Source organism: Morchella sextelata (assembly GCF_020137385.1).
Source record: "Morchella sextelata strain SCLS chromosome Unknown scls_13, whole genome shotgun sequence".
In the NCBI taxonomy this organism is placed as follows: domain Eukaryota; kingdom Fungi; phylum Ascomycota; class Pezizomycetes; order Pezizales; family Morchellaceae; genus Morchella; species Morchella sextelata.
Genome location: NW_025408628.1, coordinates 850,212 through 877,623, shown reverse-complemented (window position 1 = coordinate 877,623; position 27,412 = coordinate 850,212). Strand labels below are relative to the sequence as shown.

Below are 27,412 nucleotides of genomic sequence, written 5' to 3'. Positions count from 1 at the left end.
GAGACCTCCGAATAGCCGACGCTGACGATTATCCACCAGACGGCCGATGGAAAAGAAACATCGACAGGGAAACGTGCATTAGAGTGGGTAAAATAGGTTGAGGGGTTTTAGTGGATTTAGGAGTTTGGGTTACGGACTTAGGAGTTAAATGTTCTTGGTTGTTTTTCAGGGTCTCGGGCATGCCCCGAGTGTATTCTGTATTATTAGTAGATTGGGTCCTCGAGACATAAGCGAGGGATATAAATACTGTGTCATTCACTGACTAGCCAAACCATCATCGGCGAAATCAGAGTCTTAACAATATAAATCGTTGATACGCGAGTTACAACTTTATTTGACTATACTTTTGGAAATACTTTACTCTATCGAGACTTCGAACTCTACCTGAACTATTACGTCGAAGACGGTCGAACATCATATGCTAACTCTAGTGAATCTTTGTTGATAACGTAGCTCGCGGGGCCCGTATCGGATCAAGGAGAATTATACTCGACGTTGACTGAAGAGACCTTGGGGACTTCTACCTTTGTAGCTGTTAGCCGAACTCTGAGCTCTGCGTAGTGTACTCTTGTGGTCTGGTACGCATCCCTCACAACCACTCCAAATTAAGTACGACCCGGATAAATCCGATCTGATCTTCTTCCGACCCACCACATCATCCACACAACAACCACGACTTCCGGTCAAAATTAACCATATCAACATACACCCCAAGGAGAGGCTGAAATATGTAGGAGTCTGGATAGATCCGACCCTCTCCTTCCGGCCCCACATCGAAGCAGCGATCGCAAAAGGCCTTAAAGCCCTCCACCAGATCCGATACACCGCCCGCCTGCCAGGAATAACGGTTAAAACAATCCATCACATCATAACACAAGGCTTCCTCCCAAGTCTACTCTACGGATCCGAGGCTTGGTAGACTGGCGCAGACCACATTACAAGATCCCTCGAACCACTATATAATGAAGCGGCCCGGATCATCACCGGCCTACCACGTTGGACCAAAAGAACTAAACTCCTCCGAGAAGCAGGCCTACCCCCCTTAGAACATCTCCTGACATATCGCTCCAGAAAGTACGGAACTAGAATACTCTGCACCGACGTAACCCACCCCAACAACGAATCCCTGATCGAGCTCCTCCCATACAGAGAAGCAAATATCAAAGGAACAGGCTTACACCGAATCGCCTCCCTACTACTCCGATACCAGACCCCCGGAAATGCGAGAGATAAGTGGAACCAAAACAAACTACTACGCGACCACCTGTTAGAAGAATGGAACACACAATCAATACCGAACTACCATCATCGGGGGGAATTCCGCCCCCCTCCCAAGATAGCGAAACTCACCCTTACGGAAGCAAAAAAAGTCTTTCGAATCCGGTGCCAAACCACCCGAATCGACAAACACGCAGTACACACAGACCCCGAACCATGCCAGTATGGTACGGAAAACTCAGCGAAACATATACTTATGGAATGCCCAGCGTGGGCTCGAATCCGCACCCCTCTGATAGAGAAGATCCCCGGACCGATGACCTGGGAAAACTGGATGTTTACAAACCTGAGAACGGACCTTATCCTACAATTTGCGAAACAATCTCAACTCTCGAAATGGTACGAGTCGGCGGAGGCGGAGGCGGACCTGGAAGAGGGGATGGAAGAAAATGATTAGGGACAGGATTAGGAAGGTCAGTTTCCTTTTACTCTTTAAATGTGTTTTTATTTTTCTGTTTTGATGGATCCAGCGCTCGAGTCCGCTGAGATATGTTATTTCTCCTTATCGTTGGGTTTTTCCGGTTGAGTGTTGTTCTGGGATTTCCTTGTTACTGTTCATGCTCGCTTGTGCTTGGTTTCGTTTTTGTTCTTGATCGTTCCTGTTTGCGTTTGTCGTTTGTTGTCCTTTTCCTTTTTCCTTTTCTTTGTTCGGTTCGGTTCGTGTTTTAGGCGGTTGGGTCGGCGTGCGATAAGTCTTGTACTTCAAAGCAATATAAGTTTCTTCTTCTTCTTCTTCTGTACTTCACAGTTACGAATACTATTTGGTTCGCGCTACGTCATAGGGTTTACCTGGACTTCCATACCAGGTACAACCATCCATAGTCCATAGTCCACAGTCCCCGTTCTTGCCTTAGGTGTACCCTTCGGCCCCATAGTCCATAGTCCACGAACTTCCTACGTCTACGTTTTCGCCTCGGTTGTATTCCTTGGCTTCATAGTCCCTACGTCCACAGTCCCCGTTAGACTTAGGTTGCGTCCTCTACAGCCAACCAATACAACACTGCCTCGCTTAACTCTGGTCGCGACCATGTCCGACACCACTCAAGATACGTTGTTACAGCGTCTTTCAGAATTTCTGATCACCTATGGTCCCCTCCCAGGCGATATAGACTTCGGCGAAGAACTTACCGAGGCTCATAGTCTTATTGCTGAGTGTTTGGAGGCTCTCACCAAGCCTCTCGACACCCCCACGCCACCAGAACCCGTCATCGATACGGCCCAGGAAGAGGTTATTACCAGCCTCACCACAGAACTAGAAGCAGCCAACGAAAAGGCTGCCGATTTTTAGCAAACCTTGTGCGATAACCAGGAAGATTCTACCGAGATCATCCGAGGTCGTGACGAGGTTATCGTTGCTTTGAAAATTGAGCTGGAGGAATCGAAGGCTGAAGAAGAAGAGCTTCGGTATCGCCTGGCACTACATCAGGAAAGTCTCGCCACCGCTGACGAGAACCTCGCTGATGCTGAAGATGAGATTCTTCACATCACCTCTGTTGCAAAGGCCTGGGAGGCCCAAGCCAATGTCACCATCGCTGATCTTCGTTCTCGCATCTCTGCCGCCATAGTTAAGCCCCGATCCCGCCATGTCTCTGTTAAACCTCGTTATCTCACCCCTCGCTCCCAAGACCCCCGTACCATCAACAATTGGCGAGAAAAGCCAATTGAACAAGTGTCTCAAAAGCCGGCGTTAAAAGGTCAGCCCCTTTGGTAAAAAATGGCAAACCAAAGGGGCCAGCCCCGCCACCTGTTTCTGTTCTCCCTGCTGCTGCTGTGTCTGAGGATAAAATGTCCGAAGACTCTCTTGTTGTTACCTGTTCGGTCTCTCAGAATCTCGACTCTTTTATTCCCACCTACGCTCTCATTGATACTGGAGCATCAGGATATGCTTTTATCGATGAATCTTTTGTACGCCACAACAATCTCACAATGACCCGCCTTAAAGTACCTCGTCAGGTATATGTTATGGATGGGAGGCCTATTGAATCAGGAAAGATCACCCATATTGTCAATGTGTCGCTGGATATCCATGGTCATCGAGAAACTGCATCATGTTTTGTAACGAAGCTGGGACACTATCCAATTGTGATGGGAATACCTTGGATGCGACGTCACGATGTTACGATTCGGCCGAAGGAAAATTTACTTGTTTTTGACTCTCGAAACTGTTGTCAACACTGTTCACTCAGTGGAACGACAGTCACTGTCCATGGAATATCGATCCCCCTACCGGAACATCATACTGTTGTCGTTTCAGCAGTTGAGAAATCCACCATCGACGTCAAGCAACTAGTACCAAAGGAGTTCCACCATCGTCTCCACATGTTCCAAGAATATGATGCTTCTGTCCTGCCGCCACATCGACCGTCCCATGATATTGAGATCGTATTGGAGGAAGGTAAACGACCTCCATATGGACCAATATACGGCCTATCCCAGATCGAATTAAAAGCGCTACGGGAATACCTTAATGAAAATCTACCAAAGGGATTTATCAGGGCTAGTGAATCACCGGCGGGAGCACCCATACTTTTCGTAAAGAAAAGTGATGGGACTCTTCGACTCTGTGTGGACTATCGAGGTTTAAATGCGATTACTGTTAAAAATCGATATCCATTACCACTGTTAAAGGAAACTTTGGCCAAGCTTTCGAGGGCACAATATTATACCAAGTTGGATCTACGTTGGGGATATAATCAGATCAGGGTAGCCGAGGGAGATGAATGGAAGACGGCTTTCAGGACTCGTTATGGACATTTCGAGTACACAGTAATGCCCTTCGGATTAGCCAACGCTCCGGCCACATTCCAACATTGAATTAATGATATTCTACGACCTTACCTTGATCAATTCGTAACGGCATATCTGGATGATATCCTGATCTATTCGGATACCTTATCGGAACACAAGGACCATATTCAGAAGGTTCTAAAGGTACTTGATGAGAATCATGTTCACCTTAAACCCGAAAAATGCGAGTTTATGGTTCAGGAAACGAAGTATCTCGGCCTTATTCTCACTCCGGATGGGAATAGGATGGATCCAAAGAAAGTTGTTGATGTGTTAGATTGGTCCACACCAAGGAATCTTCATGACGTTCAAGTATTTCTGGGATTTGCGAATTTCTATCGGCGCTTTATCTTGGGATATTCGAAAATTGTTGCTCCGCTTACAGCCTTAACGAAGAAAAATGTTAAATTTGAATGGACAGATGGAAGAGAAGAAGCATTCCAAACATTGAAAAAGATGTTTACAACGGCACCAATCCTAGCGCATTTTGATCCAGATCGAAGAATCGTGGTAGAAACTGATGCGTCAGATTATGTCTCTGCAGGAATTCTATCTCAACGTGATGATGAAGGGATCCTACATCCGGTCGCATTCTTCTCCAAGAAGCATTCCCCTGTGGAATGTAACTATGAAATCTATGACAAAGAACTCCTGGCAATCATACGATGTTTTGAGGAATGGCGACATCATTTAGAGGGGGCACAATTCCCAATTGAAGTTCTTAGCGACCATCGGAACCTCGAATATTTTATGTCAACAAAGTTATTAAACCGTCGACAAGCCCGTTGGTCAGAATTTCTTTCACATTTCGATTTCGTCATTCAATTTAGATCAGGAAAACAAGGGGCGAAACCAGATGCATTGACTAGGAGGTCAGGTGACCTACCTAAAGAAGGGGATGAGCGGTTGACCCATCAGAGTCAAGTAGTGTTGAAGCGAAAAAATTTAGATGCAAAGCTAAGTTTGTTCGCGGGTTCTTTTTCAAATGAATCCGCTGAAGGAATGTCCACTGTAGAAGAGTTGTTTTTAAATGCTTACCAAGTTGACAGTTTCCCGAACAAAGTCCTTGCAATGCTTCGGAATGGCGTCCGTTACTCGAATAAGATTTCGCTTGCTGAATGCACGGAAGACAATAACGGTCGGCTACTTTATCGTGGCGCACTCTATGTACCGGATGACAACGATCTTCGGCTAAGACTCCTAAAGGAACATCATGACAAACCATCGGCAGGCCATCCAGGCAAAGCGAAGACTCTGGAACTCCTGAATCGAGAGTACTACTGGCCACAGATGCGAAAATATGTCGACCAGTACGTTAGGAATTGCAATGTGTGTGACCGTAGCAAGGCACCATGCAATGCACCTTATGGGGTACTTCGACCTATGCCAATACCCGATGGACCATGGAGGGACGTATCAATGGATTTCATTACTGATCTTCCGGAAAGCGATGGATATAATGAGATATTGGTGGTAGTGGATCGACTAACCAAGATGCGACATCTGATTCCCACAACTAAAGAGGCGGATTCAAAAGAAGTAGCGACGTTGTATATCGATAATGTTTGGAAATTACATGGACTCCCTGAAACTATGGTATCTGATCGAGGAACACAATTTGTTGCGGAATTCTGGAGGTCCCTTTGCGATCGTTTGGAAATATCGCCAAAGTTCTCTACAGCGTTTCACCCCCAGACGGATGGACAAACGGAAAGAATCAATGCTGTGATGGAACAATACCTTCGAAGTTATGTTTCTTATCAACAGGACGACTGGGTTCGATGGTTGCCAATGGCCGAGTTTGCAACAAATAACCATGCTTCTGAAACGACGAGAATCTCTCCATTTTACGCCAACTCGGGGAGGAATCCAAGAATGACTTTTGGTCCCTTGGAACATGGTAGGACGACAGCGGAGGATCAGGCTAATAGTATTGCAAGGGAGATGAAGGATATATTAGATTTCCTAAAGGATGAACTATTCCGAGCGCAAAGAATTCGGGAAGAATCGGCCAATATACGTCGAACTCCAGCACCTCACTATCGTGTGGGGGATAAAGTTTTCTTATCGACCCGCTATATCCTTACCAAACGACCATCGAAGAAACTCGATTGGAAGCGTATTGGGCCGTATGCTATTAAGCGAATCGTTAATCCCTATGCCTACGAGTTGGAACTTCCCCATTCTATGAAGGTTCATCCCGTATTCCATGTCTCTTTATTGTCGTCTGCAGCAAACGATCCTTTACCAGGACAACAACAGTTACTACCACCGCCGGTCGAAGTTGAAGGACAGGAGGAGTGGGAAGTCGAGGATATTTTGGATTCCAGGGATCGTCGGGGAAGATTTGAATACTTGGTAAAGTATATTGGTTATGATGAAGCTTCGTGGCAGCCATTGTCGGATGTCGAACACTCGCCCGATATCGTCAAACGATTCCATGAACGTTATCCACGGAAGCCTAAGCCTACCAGGAGGTAGGCCTTAGAGGGGGGAGTGGTCTGTAACGGCAGCTAGGCGGGTTGGCTATGTGAGTTGTCTGGGTATAAGGGAGAAGGATTATGCAGTATGGTTGGTTTTAGTGAAGTGGGTTTCTATTATGTTCTTTCTGTTTCTGTTATACGAGGGTATGAGTCAGCATTGGGATTCTCAAGGGGGTGAGTAGCGAGTATTCCGCAGGGTACGAAGAATGTAATAGGGAACGGTAGGGGAGCTCGCAATAGGGATGCTACGGAGCTCTTAGCGTTGGTAAGGTTCGACGAGACGAGGAGGAAGCGAGGCGGTGGTCTTCTTAAGGAAAGAAGAGGACGATGATATTATATAGTAATAGACAGCGTAGATACAGAAAACGTTGCGTAAAGAAAGAAGAAGAAGAAGAAAAAGACAAAATACAAACAAAACCCCCCTTAATATACTCAAGGAAATCCCAACGATGACAAATCCAACCTGACTCATACATTAACAATCAACGGAACCCGGTAGAACCCAATAGAACCTTTCTGACTAATCCGACTCTTCATAACCCCGTACCTCCACTAGTCGATCCATGAAAGTAGCCCCTCCCTTCAAGCGCGAGCTCCTGCGAGCCTTAACCTTAATCTTTCCTTCCAATGGTCTAGGTTTGTCGGGGTAGCGTATGTGGAAGATATCAACGGCGGCGGTATTATCGTGGTATGCGGCGGGTTCCCAGGTAGGGTCGGTATAGCCCGTCTACTTAACAAAGTATTGCAGGCCAGTGTTCCGTAATTCTCGCGAGTCCAAGATTTCCTCAACTGCATACTCCTCCTCTTGTTCGACGATAATGGGCGGGGGTGGTGGTTGAGTTTGCCCTGGGACGGGATCATTCGCAGCGGGGTCTAACAATGATACGTGGAAGACGGGGTGCACCTTCATACTTCTAGGCAGGTCGACTCGATACGCGTATGGCGATATAATTTCCTTAACGGGGAATTGTCCCAGTTTCTTCCAGTCCAGCTTCCGGGAGTTACGCGTGGTTCAGATGTTTTTTGCTGAAACAAACACCATATCACCGACATCGTACCGTGGGGCCGGCGTTCGTTTAGTATTGACGGCCTGCTCCTGTTGATCCTGCGCTGTGCGGATATTGGAACGTAGGTGCTCGTGGAGCTCCTTCATCTTCGAGGCGAAGTCTTTAGCATTGAGACTCGGCGGGGTCTTGTCAAGCGATTTGATCGTCACTGTAAACCGGGGGTGGAACCCATAATTCGCGAAGAATGGTGTAGCTTTAGTGGATGCGGAGACCTGATTGTTGGCGGAGAATTCTGCCATAGGAAGCCATTTTACCCAATCGTCCTGTTGATAAGAGACATACCCACGTAGATATTGCTCCATCACAGCGTTCAGCCTTTCGGTTTGGCCGTCGGTCTCCGGGTGGAAGGCGGTGGACATCCTTGCCTCGATATTGAGGTGTTTACAAAGAGCCTTCCAAAACTTAGCTGTAAATTGAGTACCGCGGTCGGAGGTGATATGTGTGGGTAGCCCATGGAGCTTCCATATGTTTCGCAGGTATAGTCGGGCGACGTCTTCGGAGTTAACAGTAGTATTGCAGGGCAGGAGATGTCGCATCTTTGTTAGCCGGTCAACCACTACCATAATTGCATCGTACCCTTCACTTTCCGGTAGGCCAGTAACGAAGTCCATCGATACCTCCTGCCATGGTTGTTCGGGAATCGGTAAAGGTCGAAGTACGCCGAGTTTTCCATGGGTGTTGGGTTTGCTTCGTTGACAGGTATGGCAGTTCCGAACGTAGCGGGCAATATAATTTCGCATGAGGGGCCAGTAGTAGTCCCGACTGACGAGTTCGAATGTTTTTTCGCGTCCCGGGTGTCCAGCAGAGGCAGCGTCATGGTAAAGTTGGAGGATTCGAAGTTTAAGAGGGTCGTAATCAGGGACATATATGCTGCCTCGGTAAAGCAATCGGGCTTCAATCTCGGTGCATTCGGCGAGTGATATGTCCTTTGATTGTCGATCGCCTCTATTCCGCATATCCAGTATTTTTTGGGGAAACGGGTCAGCGCTATATCCTTCGTCGAATAATTCCTGCAGTGAGGCGTTCTTTTCAGCGGGCTCATTTGAGAAAGAACCCGCCAACAAACTTAGCTTTGCATCGAGATTCTCCTTCTTCAACACAACTTGACTCTGATGCGATTGTCTTTCATCCCCCTCTCCAGGGAGATCTCCTGATCTTCTTGTCAACGCGTCCGGTTTCCCTCCTTGTTTCCCTGGTCGGTATTTAATAACAAAATTAAATCGTGACAGGTATTCTGCCCACCGTGCTTGTCTCCGGTTGAGTTGTTTGGTACTCATAAAGTATTCGAGATTCTTATGATCGGATATGACGGCGATTGGGTGTGCAGCCCCTTCAAGTTCCGGTCGCCACTCCTCAAAAGACCGAATGATTGCCAGTAATTCCTTGTCGTAAATCTCGTAGTTGCATTCGGCGGGGAGTGTTTTTTCGAGAAGTACGCAACAGGTCAGAGGATACCATTGTCATCGTATTGGGAGAGTACACCGGCGGAGACATAGTCAGATGCGTCGGTTTCCACAGTAATTTCCTTTTCCGGGTCGAAATGAGTGAGAATGGGCGCCGTGGTAAAGGCTTCTTTCAGGGCATTGAAGGCGGTTTGGGCTTCGGGTGTCCATCCAAATGATGTGTCCTTACGTGTCAGTCTGGTAAGAGGAGAAGCCAGTTCCGAGAATCCGCGTATGAATCGGCGGTAAAAGTTAGCAAAACCTAGGAATGCTTGTACATCCTTAACTGTTTTGGGGACGATCCAATTCTTCACCGTCTCCACTTTCCTTGGGTCCATTTTAATACCATTGGGTTCGATAATCAGGCCGAGATGGGTGGTGCTTTGTGTGTGAAATTCGCATTTCTCCGGTTTCAGCAGTATTCCATTTCTTTGTAGGGCTTCCAGTACTTTTTCGACGTGTACTTGATGTTCCTCGAAGGTGTCGCTGTAAACAAGGATATCGTCAAGGTAGGCTGTACAGAACATATCAAGGTAATCACGGACGCAATCATTAATAAAATGTTGAAAGGTGGCTGGTGCGTTGGTGAGGCCGAAGGGCATTACGGTGTATTCGAAATGTCCGTAACGCGTTCGGAAGGCTGTTTTCCATTCTTCACCCTCAGCCATTCGAATCTGATTGTACCCTTGGCGAAGGTCAAGTTTGGTGTACCACTTTGCTTTGGAAAGGCGGTCGAGAGTTTCCCGGATGAGTGGCAGCGGGTAGCGGTTTATGACAGTAAGTTCGTTGAGACCACGATAGTCGACACAAAGGCGGAGTGTTCCATCGGCCTTTTTAACAAATAGGACAGGGGCACCGGCAGGCGAAGAGCTGGCCTGAATGAACCCCTTTTGAAGGTTGTCCTGTATGTATTGTTTCAGCACGATGAGTTCCTCGCGGGACATACCATAAAGTGGCCCAAAAGGGGTCTCTTTCCCTTCCTTGAGCGGTATCTTATGATCATAGGGGCGGCGAGGCGGCATCCCGTTAGCAAATTCTTCGTCCATCATTTTATAAAATCTCTTATACCGGGTTGGGACCCGGTTCCTCCAGTCTTGCTTAGGGGCCTCGCCCGTTGCTTGATCTATTTCCTTAATAGTTGTACTAAAGATTTGGAGTTTGTCTCTTCGAGCAAAGCGACAAAGAGCAGCTGAACTGACGAGGTGAAAACGGGGCGGTGGTGCAACTCCTCTAATGGGAACGGGTATCGGGGAAGAGTTGCACTTGCGTTTGCAGTATTCGGAGTCGAACAGTATGCTGTTGTCCTTAAACCGTAATGTTGCGTCGTGCAATTGAAGCCAGGGGATTCCGAGGACAAGGGGATACGAGCCGAGTTTGGTGACGAAGAAAGGGGTAGTTTCGTGGTGGGAGTCAATGGATAGCGGTAGATAGCAGAGGTGGGTAATTTGTCCGGAAGATATGGGCCGACCGTCGATGACTTCAAGAGTGCGGGGTGATTTGAGGGGGAGAAGTGGGAAGTTGTTATGGCGCGCAAATGTTTCATCAATGAATGCGAATCCGGAGCAACCGGTATCGATCAGTGCGTGGGTTTGAATGGATGTTTTATTGTTTATAATTTTACAAGAAGCAACAAAATGATCCCCATCCAATTTATCCTCCACAGACGATACCGAGAAGCCAGAGATAGAAAACGCAGACAAAGGAGAAACATTGGAAGGTCCCGGGCAGGGGCCATTAATCAAGCCCGGGACTACTGAAAACCCGACTCAGAGGAGGCGGGACTAGCGACCGGTGGAGCAGCGGGGTCGATGTCCGTATGGCTGGGTGCGAGGAGGGCGCCTCTCATCACCGGTTGGTTACCGCGTGGGCGGTTGGCAGAGGGGCAGTTGGCAAAGACATGACCGGGGTTGGCACAGTACATACAGAGATTGTTGTCCCTTCGCCATTGTTTTTCAGCGGTAGAGGTTTTGCGTTGTCCATTGACAAAAGTATATCGTTGTTCAATGGCAGGACGTTGAGTGGGGCGGCTTTGGAGAGCAGAGAGGTCCATTGGAGCGAGGCCTCCGGCGGTATGAGATGGGTGTGCAACAGCAGCGGGGGCGGTGAATTGTCCCATTGTATTCCGAATCGCCCGTTGTTCAGCTTTGCGGCCCCGAACCAGGTTATCGATTGTCATCAACATGGTGGCATAAGCTTCGACGGTGTTAGGCCTGTCTGTCCGGTATGTCATAGCGTCCTTCAGGTCTTCCGACAGTCCTTCGGCCAGGGCATCGATCTTGGCTCCCTCGTTGTAGTCTAGGTATGCCACGATGCGGAGGAACTGCGAATAATAGGTAGCGAAGTCCCCTTTGCCTTGCTTCAGGGCAACAAGTTGGCGGCGGGCGGTACCCCGGGGGTCTGGGTCTCCAAACGAGGCTTCCAGGTGGGCAACAAAGGCAGTGACGGAGGAGAAGGGGGCGGCAGGGTGAGCGTTAACGAGTGGAACGACCTGGTCAAGGGCCCTTCCTTCCAAGCGGCTGACGGCATAAATAACCTTTGCTGCCTCGTTTCGGAACCGATCGTGGTTGACTTCAAGTTTCATTCGAAGTTGGGTGGTGAATCCGGGGAGCTTGGTGCGGGTGCCATCGAATTTTTCAGGGTCTGGGAACTTTTCGGACCTGAAGGCGGGGACAGGAGCAGGTGGGGGAGCAGCGGCGACGGGGACAGCGACGGTAGGGGCGGGGGCAGCGCGGGCGACATTGAGGTCAAGGTTGAGCCGGTTTATCTGCTCCTCGAGGTTGTCGATGGTTTCATTGGCGGCAGTGAATTGTGTATGAAGGGTGTCCCTTTGGAGGCGGACGCGCTGGACGAGGGTGGCGATGTTGTCGAATAGTTCAGCAGGGCCGGCCTCATACATCTGCCTGAATTCCTCTAAATCTTTGGGTGCATTCCATGCAGGTGGGTCGGAGGTGGACATATCGTACGGTGCGGATGACGACGCAACGTAATCTCAAGGGGGTGAGTAGCGAGTATTCCGCAGGGTACGAAGAATGTAATAGGGAACGGTAGGGGAGCTCGCAATAGGGATGCTACGGAGCTCTTAGCGTTGGTAAGGTTCGACGAGACGAGGAGGAAGCGAGGCGGTGGTCTTCTTAAGGAAAGAAGAGGACGATGATATTATATAGTAATAGACAGCGTAGATACAGAAGACGTTGCGTAAAGAAAGAAGAAGAAGAAGAAAAAGACAAAATACAAACAAAACCCCCCTTAATATACTCAAGGAAATCCCAACGATGACAAATCCAACCTGACTCATACATTAACAATCAACGGAACCCGGTAGAACCCAATAGAACCTTTCTGACTAATCCGACTCTTCATAACCCCGTACCTCCACTAGTCGATCCATGAAAGGGATAGGGTATGGATATATAAGGGGGGGCGTTGTCTCGTGATTTCTTGTTTCTCTTTCTTTCTCTTTTCTCTTTACGCAACCTCTGTACTTCACAGTTACGAATACTATTTGGTTCGCGCTACGTCATAGGGTTTACCTGGACTTCCATACCAGGTACAACCATCCATAGTCCATAGTCCACAGTCCCCGTTCTTGCCTTAGGTGTACCCTTCAGCCCCATAGTCCATAGTCCACGAACTTCCTACGTCTACGTTTTCACCTCGGTTGTATTCCTTGGCTTCATAGTCCCTACGTCCACAGTCCCCGTTAGACTTGTCAACGAGACTACTGGCCCAGTGTTTCATTCATTACAAAGCATAATTGTGTGTTTTCTTACTAGTGACCCCCATACGATGAAGAAAGCAAAAGGTGCGTCAAGGAATCAATTACGAATGGCTTATGGGTAGCCAGTATCTATGGGATATCTTCCTTTAAAGGATGGACCATCTCCTAAATAGATTAATTATACAGTCTAGACTGTTATCTATAGATATAGCATTACGCGCATCAAATTCATACATGACGGAACCTGTTATTAGTATAACTACTACAACTATAACGCTGATAAACTTTATCATTTTCCGATAACTTCGGGGAAGTATGAGAAACTCAATTGCACAATACCAGGATTTACTGCGTCTCAAGTGTGGATGAGCATCATAGATTCTCACTCGTAGGAATAATAAAAATTAACAGCAAAGTACTAAACTCAAGCACAACCGTGGAGGGTAGTTTAGTACTTTGCTCAAAAATCAAGGTCAATTATATAACTAACAAACGACTGCTGCTTGTCAAGAGTTCAATATTACCCACCTACAAGTATTGACAAGGATAAAACTAGATACAGGAACTACAAGCCTAAACGTCCGCATCCGCACCAAGATAGTTCGGCGAAGCATCTAGAAGCCAATCCATCTGGATAGCCGATACTGACCTTGCAAAAGGCCTTGTTGTATATACGAACTCGTGATACATAATGGCCTCTACTTTCTTCCCAAAGAGTACACTACTGGGGTGTATTGCGACAGTCCGAGAGCCCAGGACTGTCCGGTATGAGCCATCGGGCACGAGACGTGCAGTGTTGTGAAAGAAACCTTTGAGGAAACATTTCAAGATGCGAGTGCCGTTCTCGGGGGTGATTAGCGTTTCGAGAGGGACAGTCTCTTGAATAGACGACATAATGCGTTGACAATATTGGCGTAGTTGTTTTCGGACGTCCTAGTAATACTTAGCAGGCATTATGACATATAGAAAATAGGGCGGCTTACAGCCCAATTCAACAGCGCTCTGTGGGACACAAAATGTTTCTCCGCCCACGCCTTTTTATGCGACTCCTGCGCTTCCCATCCTCTCACCACCTGCAATAGCATCAAATGATCACCCTCCCGCCTCTCAAATTCCTTCCTAGCCTCATCCATCTCTTCCCTCTTGTCCTCGCTCTGAGGGGTCACGAACAAATTCTCCACCGATAGCGCTGCAATGATATCAATCGCCTCTGGCAAGCACCCCATCTCCTTTTCCGCAGCAGCAATAAGCACCCTCGCCAGAGCTGGTGACAACGGCAGCATCGCCATTTTACGTCCTAGGCCGTTAATATTCCCACTATTGTCTAGAGCGCCCAGCGAAAATAGTTGTTCTAGTCCTTTGATAAGGGACTCGCGCGTTGGTGGGTCGATATAGTCGAACCCCAGTACGTCCTCCTGTCCACGAGCTTTTAGCGTCAAGATCGCAGTGGCAATATCGCAGCGCAGGATTTCGGGGACGGTGGCTTCCTCAAGCGTGAGAAATTGCTCCTCAGTGAAGAGGCGGAAGCATTTACCCGGTGCTTCACGGCCGGCTCGACCGGTGCGCTGCATCGCAGAGGATTTTGAGACGGGCGTTACAAGAAGTGACTCTAGTCCAATGCGGGGCCGGTATTGTTTCGTTTTAACCTTGCCGCAGTCAATGACGTGCCGGACACCTGAGACGGTCACAGAGGTCTCGGCGATATTGGTAGCCAAGATTACTTTGCGCATGTTACGCTCTGGGGCAGGTTGAAAGACCTTCTGTTGTTGGACTTGGGGGAGGGCGGCGTAGAGGGGGAGAACGTGGATTTTGGGAACGTTTTTGTCCATGGCTTTTGCATAATCCTCAACGAGCTTCTGTAGGGCTTCAATCTCATCCTGACCTGTCAAGAATACCAAGATGTCACCGGGCATTGGCTCCCCATAGTGGATTTGGAAGATTGTCCGGAGAGCTGCATCGACATAGTCTGCCACTGGCTCGGGTGAGTGGTATAATTCCACTGGAAACTGTCTTCCGGGGACTTGGAATCTTGAAACTGTGCTAAGGATTTCCGTAACCTTGGCTTCCTCGGTGCTGTTGTCTTCCTCTTCATCGCTGATATGGCAACCAGTAAATTCATCCTCGTCACTTGTATCTGTGCGTGTAATAGCCCGGGAGTCGTTCTGGTTGGTAGAGCTGTTTCCATTACCATATATGTCATTTGCGTCTCGGTCTTTCTCAAAGAACCATGCCATTCGCCCAACTTCAATTGTGGCACTCATGACGACCAGTTTCATATTAGCACCAGAATTCTCTCCCCGCGCACCATAGACAAGATTTCTTAAGAAGCCCATGATCAAGTCGGTCCCCACTGTCCTTTCGTGTGCTTCATCGACAATGATTGCCGAATATTGTTTCAACAGCGGATCATGTAGCATTTCCTGTAGCAGCATACCATCTGTCAAGAATTTAATTCTGGTCTTCTCTTTACTCGATTTATTATCGAACCTGACCGTATATCCGACTTCCTCTCCCAGATGAACCCCCATCTCCTGCGCAACACGCCGGGCAAGATTGATAGCAGCCACACGACGAGGTTGAGTAATCGCTATGCAACCACCAACCAATAACTCTCTCCCTTTAGAATCTCGAATCTTCCGCTTCTGCATCCATGGTTCATTAACCAGAAATTGCCCTATCTGCGTACTCTTACCGCTACCAGTCTCTCCCAGCATGACCAGTACATTCTTCTCACGAAGAGCGCTTCGCAGATCATTCCGGTGCTCCCAGATTGGTAGATTCTCCCGCTGTTTCCGCAGATTGGTAGCCTGGCCCTTCAATTGTCCTTTATGGGGTATATTTGCCGGCGCTGGCGGAGACAATTTAGGCGGCAAGAATGAACTCGCAGTGATTGTTACACCGCTGAGGAGTGGGAATGACGCTGGACCATCGCTGTTTGGCCGCCTCTTTTTCTTGGCCTCATGAGTATGGCCACTCCCGGCGGCCTCCCTTTCAAGTTGCCGTTTTTTTTTGTTCTGGAGGAAGGTGACTTCCGGGTCTTCTGCTTCAGCTTTTACATTTTCCAGCTGTACATCAATGTTCTTCCTATCCTTCTTAGAATTCGTGATTGGCGCCGTATCAGCAGTGCGGGCTTCCGCAATCTGCCGGGCCTTCTCTTCTTCCTTCTTCTGCACCTCCGCCTCATGCTCCGCAAGGCGGCCCTCCTTTTCTGCTATAGCACGGGCTTCGGCTTCGCGGGAAAGACATCTGGCAAGCCATTTTTCCTTCTTTTGCTCTTCCCTTAGTTGGCGTTTGCTCTTTCCGGGGTGCTCCGCGGCAGAGGATGAAGGCGAGGGCTGCGGCAACGCTGATTCCTTCACTATTGTTCCGCTTCGTTTGGATTTCTTAGGCTTCTTACTTGATCCAGCGCTGTTTATGTCGGTTTCATGTGTAGATGTACAAGACCCTGTTTCGGGGGCAGCCGTGGGAGCACTACTCGGTTTGGGTACGGAAAATATGTTGACTAGGGCCTTCGAGTTGGACTTGCCTGTCAGACCATCTTCGAAAGCGAGTTTGAGTTTTCCGAGCATTTTAGGGTTTGGGAAGGTGTAAATATAAGCCTATATGGGGCTAAGAAGGCATGATATCAGGGCTGAAGAAGTCGGTGAGAGCTTGCTGAGGGCGGGATGAAATCTTAAATTTTTTTTTTTTTTGAAGATTACTGAATTGGCGGGATGAGTGACATTAGTCTTGCAAGGATGGATGATTTAAGGGTTAGGGTTTTATGAATCAGAATCTTGGTTGCATGTACCCGGGGGTCCCTAAAAGTGATGCAATGTTAACATTTTAACACACTAAATACATAAGATAGATATTCTAATCATATGCATGACACAGGAATCTCTAGGATAGAATCTTCATTTTTTAAGTCATTAATTTGTATTTTTTTAGCCTACAAAAGGGACAACTTCCGACCAACAAAGGTGATAAAAGGACAAGCAACAGCTATTCATAATATCTCTTGCCAAAACTATGATCCCCACCTTGTAAATTATCATAAGTCCACTTCGCATCTTGTTGGCTAGTTTCGTTGTTGAAAAATATGGATTATATGATCGTTGCATCACTTATCGGGACCCCCGGGTACATACATTGTCATGTAATCTCATTTCTAAAGTAGAGGACGGCACAGTTCTTTCCTGAGTAGCAGCAAGCTCAAAGTCTACATGTACCTTAACCGTAAAGAGCGCATCAGGAGAACGAATGAGGGAAAAATATTTATTCTCAATATGCAGTACTCCTCAAACTCCTTCGGACAGCTTACACGCAGCTATTGCTAATACATCAGTTCGTCCCCTTCATCATCATCATCGTCGATCCTCGCAGTTAATGGGCCTGCTAGACCTTGCATTCTCCTACCCACCAAGTCAATCTCACTACCCAGGCTACCATTACTACCTTTTCTACCACGCCCTCTTCCCCTGCTTACCCCATTGGTCTTGGCTCTGCCTCTTCCGGGAAGAAGTGCCATTTCTAAAGGCTTGTCCTCATCCCCACTTGTCATACTTCCTCCTGTAAAGCTTCTTTCGTGATTTCTCCAGGTACCATTTCCCAACTTTTCACCGTCTTCAGGCTTATCTTCCAATATTTCTCTGAGCCATGCGGCACACTTACTGATCTCCCGGGCTGCCTCGGGATACAGTGCTCCCATCTGTAAGAATCCATGACTGATCCCGGGAATCAAACTAACTTCCACCCCATCATCTGACAAGCTGTACCGGTGCTCCAGCCCCATGTCTCGCCGATGGCGCCAGACGTCTTGTTTGGCTTGTCTGATTCTGCCAGCAAAAATGACGGTGTCGTCAACTAAGGGATCTCGTTCTCCCGTGAGGAAGAAGGTCTTAGGAAACCGTGCTAACAAGCTCTCGGGGGCGACGATTGGAGAGAGAAGAAAGTCGGTGGTGAAGTCAGGACGGTTATGGGGGCCAATGTAGAGAATTACCATCGCGCGCATCATCTCCGGAGTGAGGATACGGTCATTGAAGTATGAGAGCCGGGATGCCATTGCAAGTCTTGTTGAAAGTGGCTTTGGTTTGCTAGTAATAGTAGTGGTAACTTTACTATCGTCGAGCTTTTTATCCAAGTCCACTCTCGGGATCACAGTCTCATTTCCTATGGATGGTTCGGTATCGCTTTCCTCATCCTCATCGATGTCGTCGTCCCTCCCCTTTACCTCTGGTTCAATGCCGCTGGCCTTCTCAAAATATTCGCTTTTTCTTTTTACGACATTCTTGTTTGTTCTCCTCATACCCTTTTGGCGAACTAGTTTCATCTGGTCATCACTCATCCAGGAACTGATGCTCAGATCCAGGGATGGGTAAATTAAAACTAGACCATCCGGTAACGGGAGGCCTTGCCAACCCTCTTCCATCAAATGACCTGTAGAACTAGTACTAGTAGAATTGAGGATCATTAGAGTAACCCCAGCCGCATAATTCCCTCCTGCCGAATCCCCACTTAACGCTATTCTTGGTAGGACTTCCCCAGATAATCCAACGCACGCACCCTGTGTGTAGACGATACTATGATAAACATCATAACACTCGTTGAGGGCGTATGGATATGGAAATTCTGGAGCGAGTTTATAGTCCACGGCAATAACAGGAATCCCAGGGCACTTTCTAGCCCAATAGAGAAGAGAATCATCATAATGTCGAGGTGACATTGAGACGAAGCCTCCGCCGGGAAAATCAAGAATTATCTTCTTGCATGCTTGGAGTTCCTCTCGGGTTCCTTCAAAATATATCCAGGCGTCGACAGGTGTACGATATACCGATTCTTTAGGACGGGAAATGCGGATGTGACGAGGCCCAAACTTATTAGGGCTTGGATGAAGGAAGTTCGTAAGTGCTTTGAGATATGGAGTTGTAGATTTGTTCCAAGATATACGCATATGCTCGACAGTAATTGTTGCACGTACTCGACGAACCTAGAAAATTGATTCAATTAGTTGTCTTTACTTAAAGACAAAGGATAATGAATGATAATTTACTTTTTCATCTGCTCTTTCGGCCGCCACCAGATAATACATGCTAAAGATTATACTGCACAAGTCTCTCAACCACTTGCTTTTTATTCTCATGGCAGTCCAGAAGCCAGCATCTAGCGCAGTCATGACCCAGGTTGCGCGGAAATATGATCTTGTATATAGATTTGCGAGTGGTTCTGGGGATTCGAGATTAAGCAGCTTTGCAAAATTTCGAGAGACATACAAATACAGCAGTGTCAATGTCACAAGCTGGAATGAAGTCAGGCGTTTGCTGAAGTAACGGGAGATCCTTCGGATGAAAAGTATAGGCGGCCCATGTGAGTTTCCACGCAGTAAGTATCCGGTCCAAAAGAGAAGGACTGATATCACTTGAACTTTGCGAAATCGCCGCGAGGGGCGGCCAAGAACGTGATCTGGTTAATTTCCAAAAGTTATTATGAGCCTCCTCTTATCTTTTTTCTCGAATAGGAGAACATCCTCAAACAACAAAACTATGCCATGGTGGGCAATTAAAAGATATGTAACTTACCAATCATTAAGAGTGACTGGGCAACATAAATCTACCAAATATCTCCAGGAACCAAAACAATAAAAATCCTATAAGGTCAAGAAAGGCCTGTAATCTAGTAACAAGAAGTATAAAGAGATGCGTGTATGTGAGAGTGGTGAAGAAATAAAGGAGAGCACAGTATTGACGGGGGGTAAGAGGTTTAACTAGACCACCTGACCAATCCTTACAGTAGAATCACCCCGGAACACTCTGGCGCCATAAACGCATCTGGATCACTGATCTTGGCTATCAAGTATATCTACTGTAGGACTGTGTTGTCCCGGGCTTGTTCAAAAGGCATTCTCGGGACAAAATCAATAATCAGCATGTGGAGGAGCGGAGAAAATCACATTCAGCAGCCGAGAACGCGGGGAGACATGTATTTCCCGACATCTCTGTTGACAGTTGTTGTGTGTGGGGGGACCTTCTGACATGTGAAAGTCATCTTCACATGTCAATACCTATGCCGTCATAGATCCGTCGGTTGTGAGGCTGATTTCCCTGCATGATACTTCTGGACTTGGCGCCAGGATCCTTGCAGTCCTAAGCTGGCGAATGTTGGGGTTCAGATCACGGGGGTTACATGTAGGTACCTAGTTACCATCACTCGGTGTTTGAAGTTCTTAACTCTGCTCCCCTTAGGATGCATGTACTTATCCTAATTTAGGCGTCTGGTTCGTTCTTGATACTGCACTACAGTCGTTCACCGTCTCTTGACGAATACTGCCACTTGACAAACAGGGGTCCCAATTATGGCAAGAAACAGTCAAGCTGCGGGATCTCCAGTTCTCTTAGCACAAAGTCCGCCCTGTCCGTCAACCGCCAGCATTCGTGAACGACCGTATGGGATACAACTTCTCTAACCTTCAATTTTCCCGTCATGAAACATTTGAGGATCGAAAGATAGCATACAGTTACCCTCCGCTATAACGAAGTTCAAAGATTCAGATTACCAAACCCGTTGGTTACAGCAGACTTGTTTTTATTTTTGGCGTTCGGTATGGCCACTGTATTCCATCAAATATGCTATGCGAGAATCGAAGAAATTTGAGGTCGTGACACATTCTCGAGAACTACATACCATATGTATACATGTACTCGTTTACTCCGAAAAGAACCAGAAAATGCAGTTGTTTATAGGCAATGAAAATAATCCCTGTCTCCATCATTTGCATTTTCTGGAGCATAATTAAGGTGTCACAAATGAGGTTTTGTGACACCCTAAATTGACAACCGCCAAGAATCCTGCGCGTGAAAGACACGCGGCGGATAAAGGAACGCGTTTCCTACTGAGTGACATCACAATACCTCCCATCCCACCGCAATAATCAGCAATGCCTCTTCAAAGTAGGAAACGTCGTTCCGTGAGTTTTATAATTTCACACCATTCACACTATAACGAAATAATAATTTGGTTTCTCTTTTAGCAACCTGTAGAAGACTCTGACGATCCTGACCCTAGTCCTCCTCAGCGCCGCAGACTTACGCAGAAGCAATTCCAACCTCAGCGACGGAATGGAGAATCTTCTACACAGGGTGCTAGGGCAAATAGAAGACTTGAAACCCCAGAGGATGATGAGGAAGATGATGCCCTAAGTGGTGATGAGGAGCTTGGAGACTCGCACGGTGGGATTTCTATCTTATATTTTACGAATAGTACAGAAACTTATTACATTATCTAGAGGGGACAAATAAGGATCGTTTGGTCAAAAAACTTGTTAGATTAGCACTCGCTTCAGAATACATTAGGCAGCCACTGAAGCGGACTGATATCTCGAGTAAAGGTTTATAATTATAACACTTCCAGACCGTGGAGATCTGGATATACGGTTTGTTAATTTGTTCGCAGTTCTCGGCACCCAGGGAAGAATGTTCAAAAACATTTTCGATCAAGCGCAAAGAGAGCTACGGGAAGTATTTGGAATGCAGTTGGTTGAGCTACCGATGCGGGAAAAGACAAAGTTGAGCCAACGCAGAGGTATCATCAATCAATGTCACTTTCCCCCATCTACATCGTGTTAATTTGAATCGTAGCTGCCCAGAATTCAGATAGAGCACCTAAATCATCCAAACAGTATCTGTTGCAAACAGTCTTACCTCAGCCATTCCGCGAGCCTGAAATTGTCCAGCCTCATGGATTTAGGGAACAAACATATACCGGACTTGTTACGATGATCGTTTCTCTCATCTACCTTAATGGTAAGGTTCTTCCAGAGAATAAACTAATCAGATATCTTACGAGAATGAACGCCGATGATTATACCCCGATCGACAAGACGGAAAAGATAATAGCGTTGATGGTCAAGCAAGGATATATTACCAAGCAAAAGGATGACACAGGTGATGGTGGACATGATTACTATCTTGGGCCAAGGGCAAAAATGGAGATTGGCTCTGACGGCGTCTTGAATATATTGAAAACAGTAGGTGTACACTCATGGCTAATCATGCGCATAATCTAACTTCTGTTTCCCAGGTTTATGGAGTCAAAGCTCCGGAAGACTTGGAGAAAAAATTACAACGAAACATAGGTCCTGATTTGGATGCAATTGTGGCTGATGGGGGACCTTCACAGAAAAGGGTAAGAGGAGGAGGTAGGAAGACGGCCACACAAAACGACGACGAAGATGATTAGGAGTGTATGGTAATAAAAAAGAAATAGGTAGTAGTGGCTATGTGCGTGTTAAAACGATAGCCGGCGTTGTAGGTATCAATAACTTGAATTTTCTTTCATAATGGGTTACTCGAGGAAGGCAGAGGAGCAATAGTAACTTGCAAGTATATTAAGTTTTTCTCAGCTCTTAGCCTGCGGTCCAAAGAGACCATACGTAAATATGAGGGTTCCCATCGGCATCGGGGCTACCAATACATGTAGTAACTTGATCAATCTATCAATTCATACATGCACAGAGCCTGGCCTGCTTATCAGAATTATCTCAAGAGCTCGGGGTAGCCCCTAAAGCCAATATCACTATGACCAGTTAATCCTCCTTTTCCGGCGGTTTTCCGACAGGGCGTATCATTCTCTAAAACAACCAGCATTAGTATTACTCCCCGATGGACAGCTGGACGTAAGAAACCTCAATAAACTTAGTTCTCATCTTTGCCATAGATTCACCAGTGGCAACCGACATATATTCCAATAACGGGGGATGGCCAACATAGGTTGCAAGCGTGTCCCGGTGCACGTTTGAGACCCATTCGCTTTTCAATTATCAGTTGATAGCTCCAGGTTAACGCAAGTACACAGAGGAGGCTTACAATTTCGTTGTATCGGCGTGTCCTGTACCAATATAGCGGGCTTGGAGTTGTTCAAGCTGCTGCGTAGCGCGGAGTTTATCGGCCATGTTATAGACCGGGAGGTGGAGGATGTTAAGGTTTAAAGCTCACCAGGTGAATGATGACCTGTTAGATCGAACGGGACGCGTTAGGAGGTTTACTCGTAAAAATATATGCCAAGCCTCACCTGGCCTGATGGAGTACCTACATATAGTACTGTAGAGTAGAATAGCACGTGACTAAACGGGCGTTGAGCCTCAATCGCACAAAAAGAAAATAATAAATAAGTACATGTACCTACTCGTAGTTTGTTTCCGGACTGGATTGGGTCTGCATATGGGCGTAAATCGTGCTTGACAACCATATTTTGGTGGTATACAGACCCAGTCCAGTCCAGAAACGCCAAAAAACTACGAGTACAGTACCCACATAAGTGGTGGCAGTGGCAGTGGCTGAAATACTTTACATAGAGTAGAATCTCACTGTAATGTCAACATACTAACCAGGCAGGCGTAGTACTACATATCAAACACCCCATGATTTGCTTTGATCCTTGCCTTTTTAAATTTTTCAAGACCCTATCAAAAATACATCCTCTATTGTACATACATCCAGCTATTTAATAAAACAGGCAGAAGAAGAATTAGCTAATAACTGGATTCATGATTCTCAACACATTGTGATGGCAAAAAGGAAATGAAAAATGAAAAACGAAAGCCCATAGGTAAATGTCAAGAGAAGTGAAAAACTCCAGATACATGTAAATATAAAAGCTCAATACTACTGAATTTATACAGCATTTACCGACCTCTACCATATCCCCCAAAACTAGGCGGCGGACCTGGGGGTGGGAATCCAGGAGCCCCTGGAGGGGCACCTGGAGGTACTTGTCCTGGAAATCCTTGCAGTTGGGGTGGCCCTCCAAATCCTGCTGGTAATGGAGGAGGCTGTCCTGCAAACCCACCAGGATGCATCTGCTGGACGAATCCCACAGGTGGGGGTGGGGGTCTCCCATATTGATGCTGTTGATGCTGTTGAAATCCAACTGGAGGCGGAGGCCTTGCTGGAAGTCCCTGCGGGGGGGGAGCAAGTTGTGGCTGATGGGGCTGCATCTGTTGCTGATGTTGAGGGGGCGGACCGCCAGCACCACGGCCCATTTGCTGCTGCGAGGGTCCACGCTGGAATCCACCGATGTGGCTTTGATCGTGAGATACACCCACACCCATGCTCATTGCCATACCTTGAGGCTGCCTGGTTGGAGGGCCTGGCCGGAACCCACCAGGGCCCGACGGCGGAGGAGGACCTCCGGATCCAACGGGAATTGGGGGAACACCGGCAGCGGGACCAGTAGGTGCGAACAATTGAGCAGGGAGCTGCTGGGGGGTTACTTGTACGTTGTGCTTTTTAGCCTGTGCTGCTAGCATTCGTTCCGCTTGATCTCCGTGACGCTCTCCCTTGCCATCCTTCTTATAGGCATATTGGACATTGATTTCTTTGTTCATGAGAAACTGGTTATGCATAGATTCGATAGCTTTGTCGGAAGCTTCGAAAGAGTCGTAAGAGATAAAACCGAAACCTTTAGATACCCCTTGGTCATCACGGGCAATCTAGAGAAGTGATGGTTAATACTGTTTCAAGGCGTGGTTTTCTTTCCGTAACATACCTTTGGCGCAGCAACAAGGTTTCCAAAAGTGCTGAATGTATCGTACAACGTCTTTTCGTCTACCATCGGATCCAAATTACCAACAAATAGCTCAGCGCCAACTTCCACTGTCTTTTGTTTATCTGCCGACGCCTGCCATCGCCGTCAATAGAGCGCTCCAAACAGATTGTAACTTGGGTTACGTACTTTATTCACACGAATTGGTTTCCCATAGAGTCGCACTTGGTTCATGATTCTAGCAGCGTATTCGGCATCTTCCTCTGAGATAAATTCTACGAAACCAAAGCCTTGGTGTGTCTGGGTGACACGATCTTTGGGCAAATGAACGTTAACCTATATGAAGCTGTCAGGGTTATTGTTGGAAATTTTATAGGGTAGAAAGAGTAGCATACGATCCGTCCGGCCTGCAGCATAAGCTCCCAAACCAGGGCATCCGACACCCTCTCATCAAGGTTTCCAATGTAGACTGTTGCCTCTTTGTCCTGTTCCCAATGACGAGCGCCCGACATTGCGACGCGCTTATAATAGGCGAGTAGTAGTAAACTGGAGATCGATGATTAAGATAAAGCGTGAGGCGGTTCTGGGCTGGGGAGTTGATTGACAGGAACTGTGTTTACTTAGAGGACAGTAGGTTGCTATAATAACCAACGTTACCCGGATCTATTTCAGTTGTGAAACACCTTTTGCCCAAAGTTCAATTGACCAAAGAAAGAAACATCTTCCATTGTCGCAAGAATGGCTCTTCGACTACGTCAGTCTATCTTGAAGTACCCTCGGAATGTATCTAACGCCTTTACATTGGCTTCTTTCTTCTATCCTAGGACATCAGCCCGCCACACTGGTGCCCAGCGGTCAAATTTATTCTTAGCGGTTACAAAATCATTGACATCCTCATCTTGTCGGCCTATAAGCTCTAAAGCGATCCTTAGGCAGAACCTCCCGCTTGAAAATGGAATATACGAGAGACCCATTCTCGAAGAACAAGAATTAGAACAAAAGAAGGAAAATGAGAAGGAACTGGAAGAATTGCTTTCTGTCCAACAGCCTCACCATCCACATTCAACTTTCAGTACTTCACCCTTCACAGATCTCAGGGTACTCTCACTTTCAGCAGGCTCAGGTGGTAATGGCTGCATTTCGTTCCTTCGCGAGAAGTTCGTCCCTAACGGCCCTGCGAATGGTGGCGACGGTGGAACAGGTGGTTCAATCTATATCCAGGCCGTATATGGTGAAACTTCCCTCCACAAAATAGCAAGAGATGGCTCGGTACAGGCTACCGCAGGAAGAAATGGCCAAGGCAGTGCGATTAATGGAAAAAGAGGCGATGATGTGATAATCCGAGTACCGGTGGGCACAGTGGTACGTGAAATTTCGCGATGGGATCCAACAGCAGAGGAGTTGGGGCCAGAGAACGATTTTGAGGAGGAATACGCTTCAAAGGCGGTCGCAGATGCAAAAGCGAGGGCAAGAATAAAAAAAGAAAAGAAAAAAGCGAAGGCAAAAGAGAAGGCGAGGGCAAAAGAAGAAACGGAGGAAGAGGAGGTTGAGAATGATGAGAATGATGAAGAGGTGGAGGAAGAATTTAGGAAAAGGAGAAAAAGGAAACAATTGGAAGAACCTATACAGCCCAGCAAAAAACATGGAGGAAATGATCATTGGCTTCATTACCCTAGAAGTCTTTCTCAAAATTTGCAAAGCACACAGTTCAACGAGGCAGCATTCCCCTTTTACCATCATCGCTCCTCGTCGGATCTTCTCACTCAGACTCACCCTACTCCCGTTTACTTAGATCTATCTGAGCCCACATTAGAGCCGATCTTGCTTCTTCCAGGCGCGCCTGGTGGTTTTGGGAATCCGCATTTTGTCTCTACCGAGCTTCGCCGACCAAAATTTGCGACTAAAGGTGGAAAGGGCGCACGAATGAAAATTCAACTCGAGCTGAAAATTCTTGCAGATGTTGGTCTAGTTGGACTTCCGAATGCAGGTAAATCCTCTTTCCTTCGTTCGGTTTCAGGGAAGCAGGCCAGGGTGGGGGAATGGGCCTTCACGACTTTGTCGCCGAATATTGGTACTATTGTTTTGGACGAACGGGCATTGCCGCCTCAAGTCCCCGTCGAGTCATGGCAAAATCAACAACAGCCTAGATTTACAATTGCAGATATCCCAGGATTGATCTCAGATGCCCACCTAAATAAGGGATTAGGACACGGGTTCTTGAGGCATGTTGAAAGAGCCAAGGTTTTGGGTTTTGTTATCGATCTTTCAAGGGATGATCCAGTCGGCGATTTAAAGGGCCTTTGGAGAGAAGTAAAGGCTTACGAACAGGGAAAGGATGGTGAAGAAGATGGCCCAAATGTTAAAGGAATGATGAGTGAGATGGCAGGGAACAAAAATATGGATATTGAGCCTATGGGTGAGCCGGATATCGAGATGAATCCAGTTCAAAGCCAGGCGGAGCCCGAGAAACCAGAGATCGAGGATGTTGAAGGAGGCATGGTCCGTTTTGGTGGAGTTGGTTCTCTTGTGCCTCGTAGGGAAGCACCGCACATCCGACAAAGTAAACTGGATAAAGGAAGCTCTGACTTTGAACTGGGGTCACTGCATCCACGACAAGAACGGCCTAACATGACATCGAAGCCTTGGTTTGTTATTGCAAACAAAGCAGACCTATCAGGTACAGAGGATAAGTACTGGGCACTGAAGAATTACCTAGAGTTGGAAGTAAAGAAGGGTGGTGATGGAAAAAAGATTGGTTTATTGCCGATTAGTGCTCTCCGGGGACAAGGCGTGGATAAGGTAGTTGACTGGATGAAAAGCATGTTAGGATTTTGATTCCTCAATCATATTTGTATTATAGTGATCGAATTTCATGCTCATTTGAGAAGACAATATCTCCCACCCCCATTGCTCCTAAATACAATCACAGACAAGGAAAAGGAAGACAAAAAAATAGTTGGAAAAGGGAAGAAAAAAAGAAAATTAGAAACTCCTGTCCTGTTTTACGCGGTGTAGTTACTCTAAGCCTCATATTAAACCTTTTGAGGTTTCCATCTCGATAAAGCTCTTAGCATTTACGCAATAGAGCAATACCTTAGAGACAGTAGCAAGTGGGGAGGG

At 47.0% G+C, this 27,412-nt stretch overlaps 9 protein-coding genes across 9 annotated transcripts; 4 read left to right on the top strand and 5 right to left on the bottom strand.

Moving 5' to 3' along the window:
• Positions 1-610: 610 nt before the first annotated feature.
• Positions 611-1,675, top strand: H6S33_002631 (uncharacterized protein; the record flags this gene model as incomplete). The annotated part of the gene is made up of 2 exons (XM_044833989.1): positions 611-847; positions 920-1,675. Coding segments are annotated over 2 exons (993 nt in total), but the record flags the coding sequence as incomplete, so codon positions are not given.
• Positions 1,676-2,305: 630 nt separating this feature from the next.
• Positions 2,306-6,546, top strand: H6S33_002630 (uncharacterized protein; the record flags this gene model as incomplete). Its single annotated transcript, XM_044833988.1, has 4 exons — positions 2,306-2,506; positions 2,567-2,972; positions 3,014-4,044; positions 4,186-6,546. 4 exons carry the CDS (start codon positions 2,306-2,308, stop codon positions 6,544-6,546), a joined length of 3,999 nt encoding a protein of 1,332 aa, XP_044692791.1.
• A 522-nt stretch (positions 6,547-7,068) lies between these two features.
• Positions 7,069-12,013, bottom strand: H6S33_002629 (uncharacterized protein; the record flags this gene model as incomplete). Its single annotated transcript, XM_044833987.1, has 5 exons — positions 7,069-7,275; positions 7,339-7,539; positions 7,600-8,997; positions 9,096-10,807; positions 10,840-12,013. 5 exons carry the CDS (start codon positions 12,011-12,013, stop codon positions 7,069-7,071), a joined length of 4,692 nt encoding a protein of 1,563 aa, XP_044692790.1.
• Positions 12,014-13,348: 1,335 nt separating this feature from the next.
• Positions 13,349-16,344, bottom strand: H6S33_002628 (uncharacterized protein; the record flags this gene model as incomplete). The annotated part of the gene is made up of 2 exons (XM_044833985.1): positions 13,349-13,708; positions 13,759-16,344. The coding sequence occupies 2 exons, from the start codon at positions 16,342-16,344 to the stop codon at positions 13,349-13,351; spliced, it is 2,946 nt and encodes a 981-aa protein (XP_044692789.1).
• Positions 16,345-17,090: 746 nt separating this feature from the next.
• On the bottom strand, positions 17,091-18,845 carry H6S33_002627 (uncharacterized protein; the record flags this gene model as incomplete). Its single annotated transcript, XM_044833984.1, has 3 exons — positions 17,091-18,256; positions 18,320-18,743; positions 18,807-18,845. The coding sequence occupies 3 exons, from the start codon at positions 18,843-18,845 to the stop codon at positions 17,091-17,093; spliced, it is 1,629 nt and encodes a 542-aa protein (XP_044692788.1).
• Positions 18,846-20,687: 1,842 nt separating this feature from the next.
• H6S33_002626 (uncharacterized protein) lies at positions 20,688-21,988 on the top strand (the record flags this gene model as incomplete). The annotated part of the gene is made up of 6 exons (XM_044833983.1): positions 20,688-20,717; positions 20,781-20,979; positions 21,036-21,137; positions 21,203-21,331; positions 21,388-21,776; positions 21,830-21,988. The coding sequence occupies 6 exons, from the start codon at positions 20,688-20,690 to the stop codon at positions 21,986-21,988; spliced, it is 1,008 nt and encodes a 335-aa protein (XP_044692787.1).
• A 346-nt stretch (positions 21,989-22,334) lies between these two features.
• H6S33_002625 (uncharacterized protein) lies at positions 22,335-22,700 on the bottom strand (the record flags this gene model as incomplete). The annotated part of the gene is made up of 3 exons (XM_044833982.1): positions 22,335-22,379; positions 22,434-22,557; positions 22,615-22,700. The coding sequence occupies 3 exons, from the start codon at positions 22,698-22,700 to the stop codon at positions 22,335-22,337; spliced, it is 255 nt and encodes an 84-aa protein (XP_044692786.1).
• A 732-nt stretch (positions 22,701-23,432) lies between these two features.
• H6S33_002624 (uncharacterized protein) lies at positions 23,433-24,804 on the bottom strand (the record flags this gene model as incomplete). Its single annotated transcript, XM_044833981.1, has 4 exons — positions 23,433-24,239; positions 24,296-24,427; positions 24,482-24,628; positions 24,688-24,804. 4 exons carry the CDS (start codon positions 24,802-24,804, stop codon positions 23,433-23,435), a joined length of 1,203 nt encoding a protein of 400 aa, XP_044692785.1.
• A 226-nt stretch (positions 24,805-25,030) lies between these two features.
• On the top strand, positions 25,031-27,127 carry H6S33_002623 (uncharacterized protein; the record flags this gene model as incomplete). The annotated part of the gene is made up of 2 exons (XM_044833980.1): positions 25,031-26,708; positions 26,808-27,127. The coding sequence occupies 2 exons, from the start codon at positions 25,031-25,033 to the stop codon at positions 27,125-27,127; spliced, it is 1,998 nt and encodes a 665-aa protein (XP_044692784.1).
• Between the last annotated feature and the right edge of the window lie 285 nt (positions 27,128-27,412).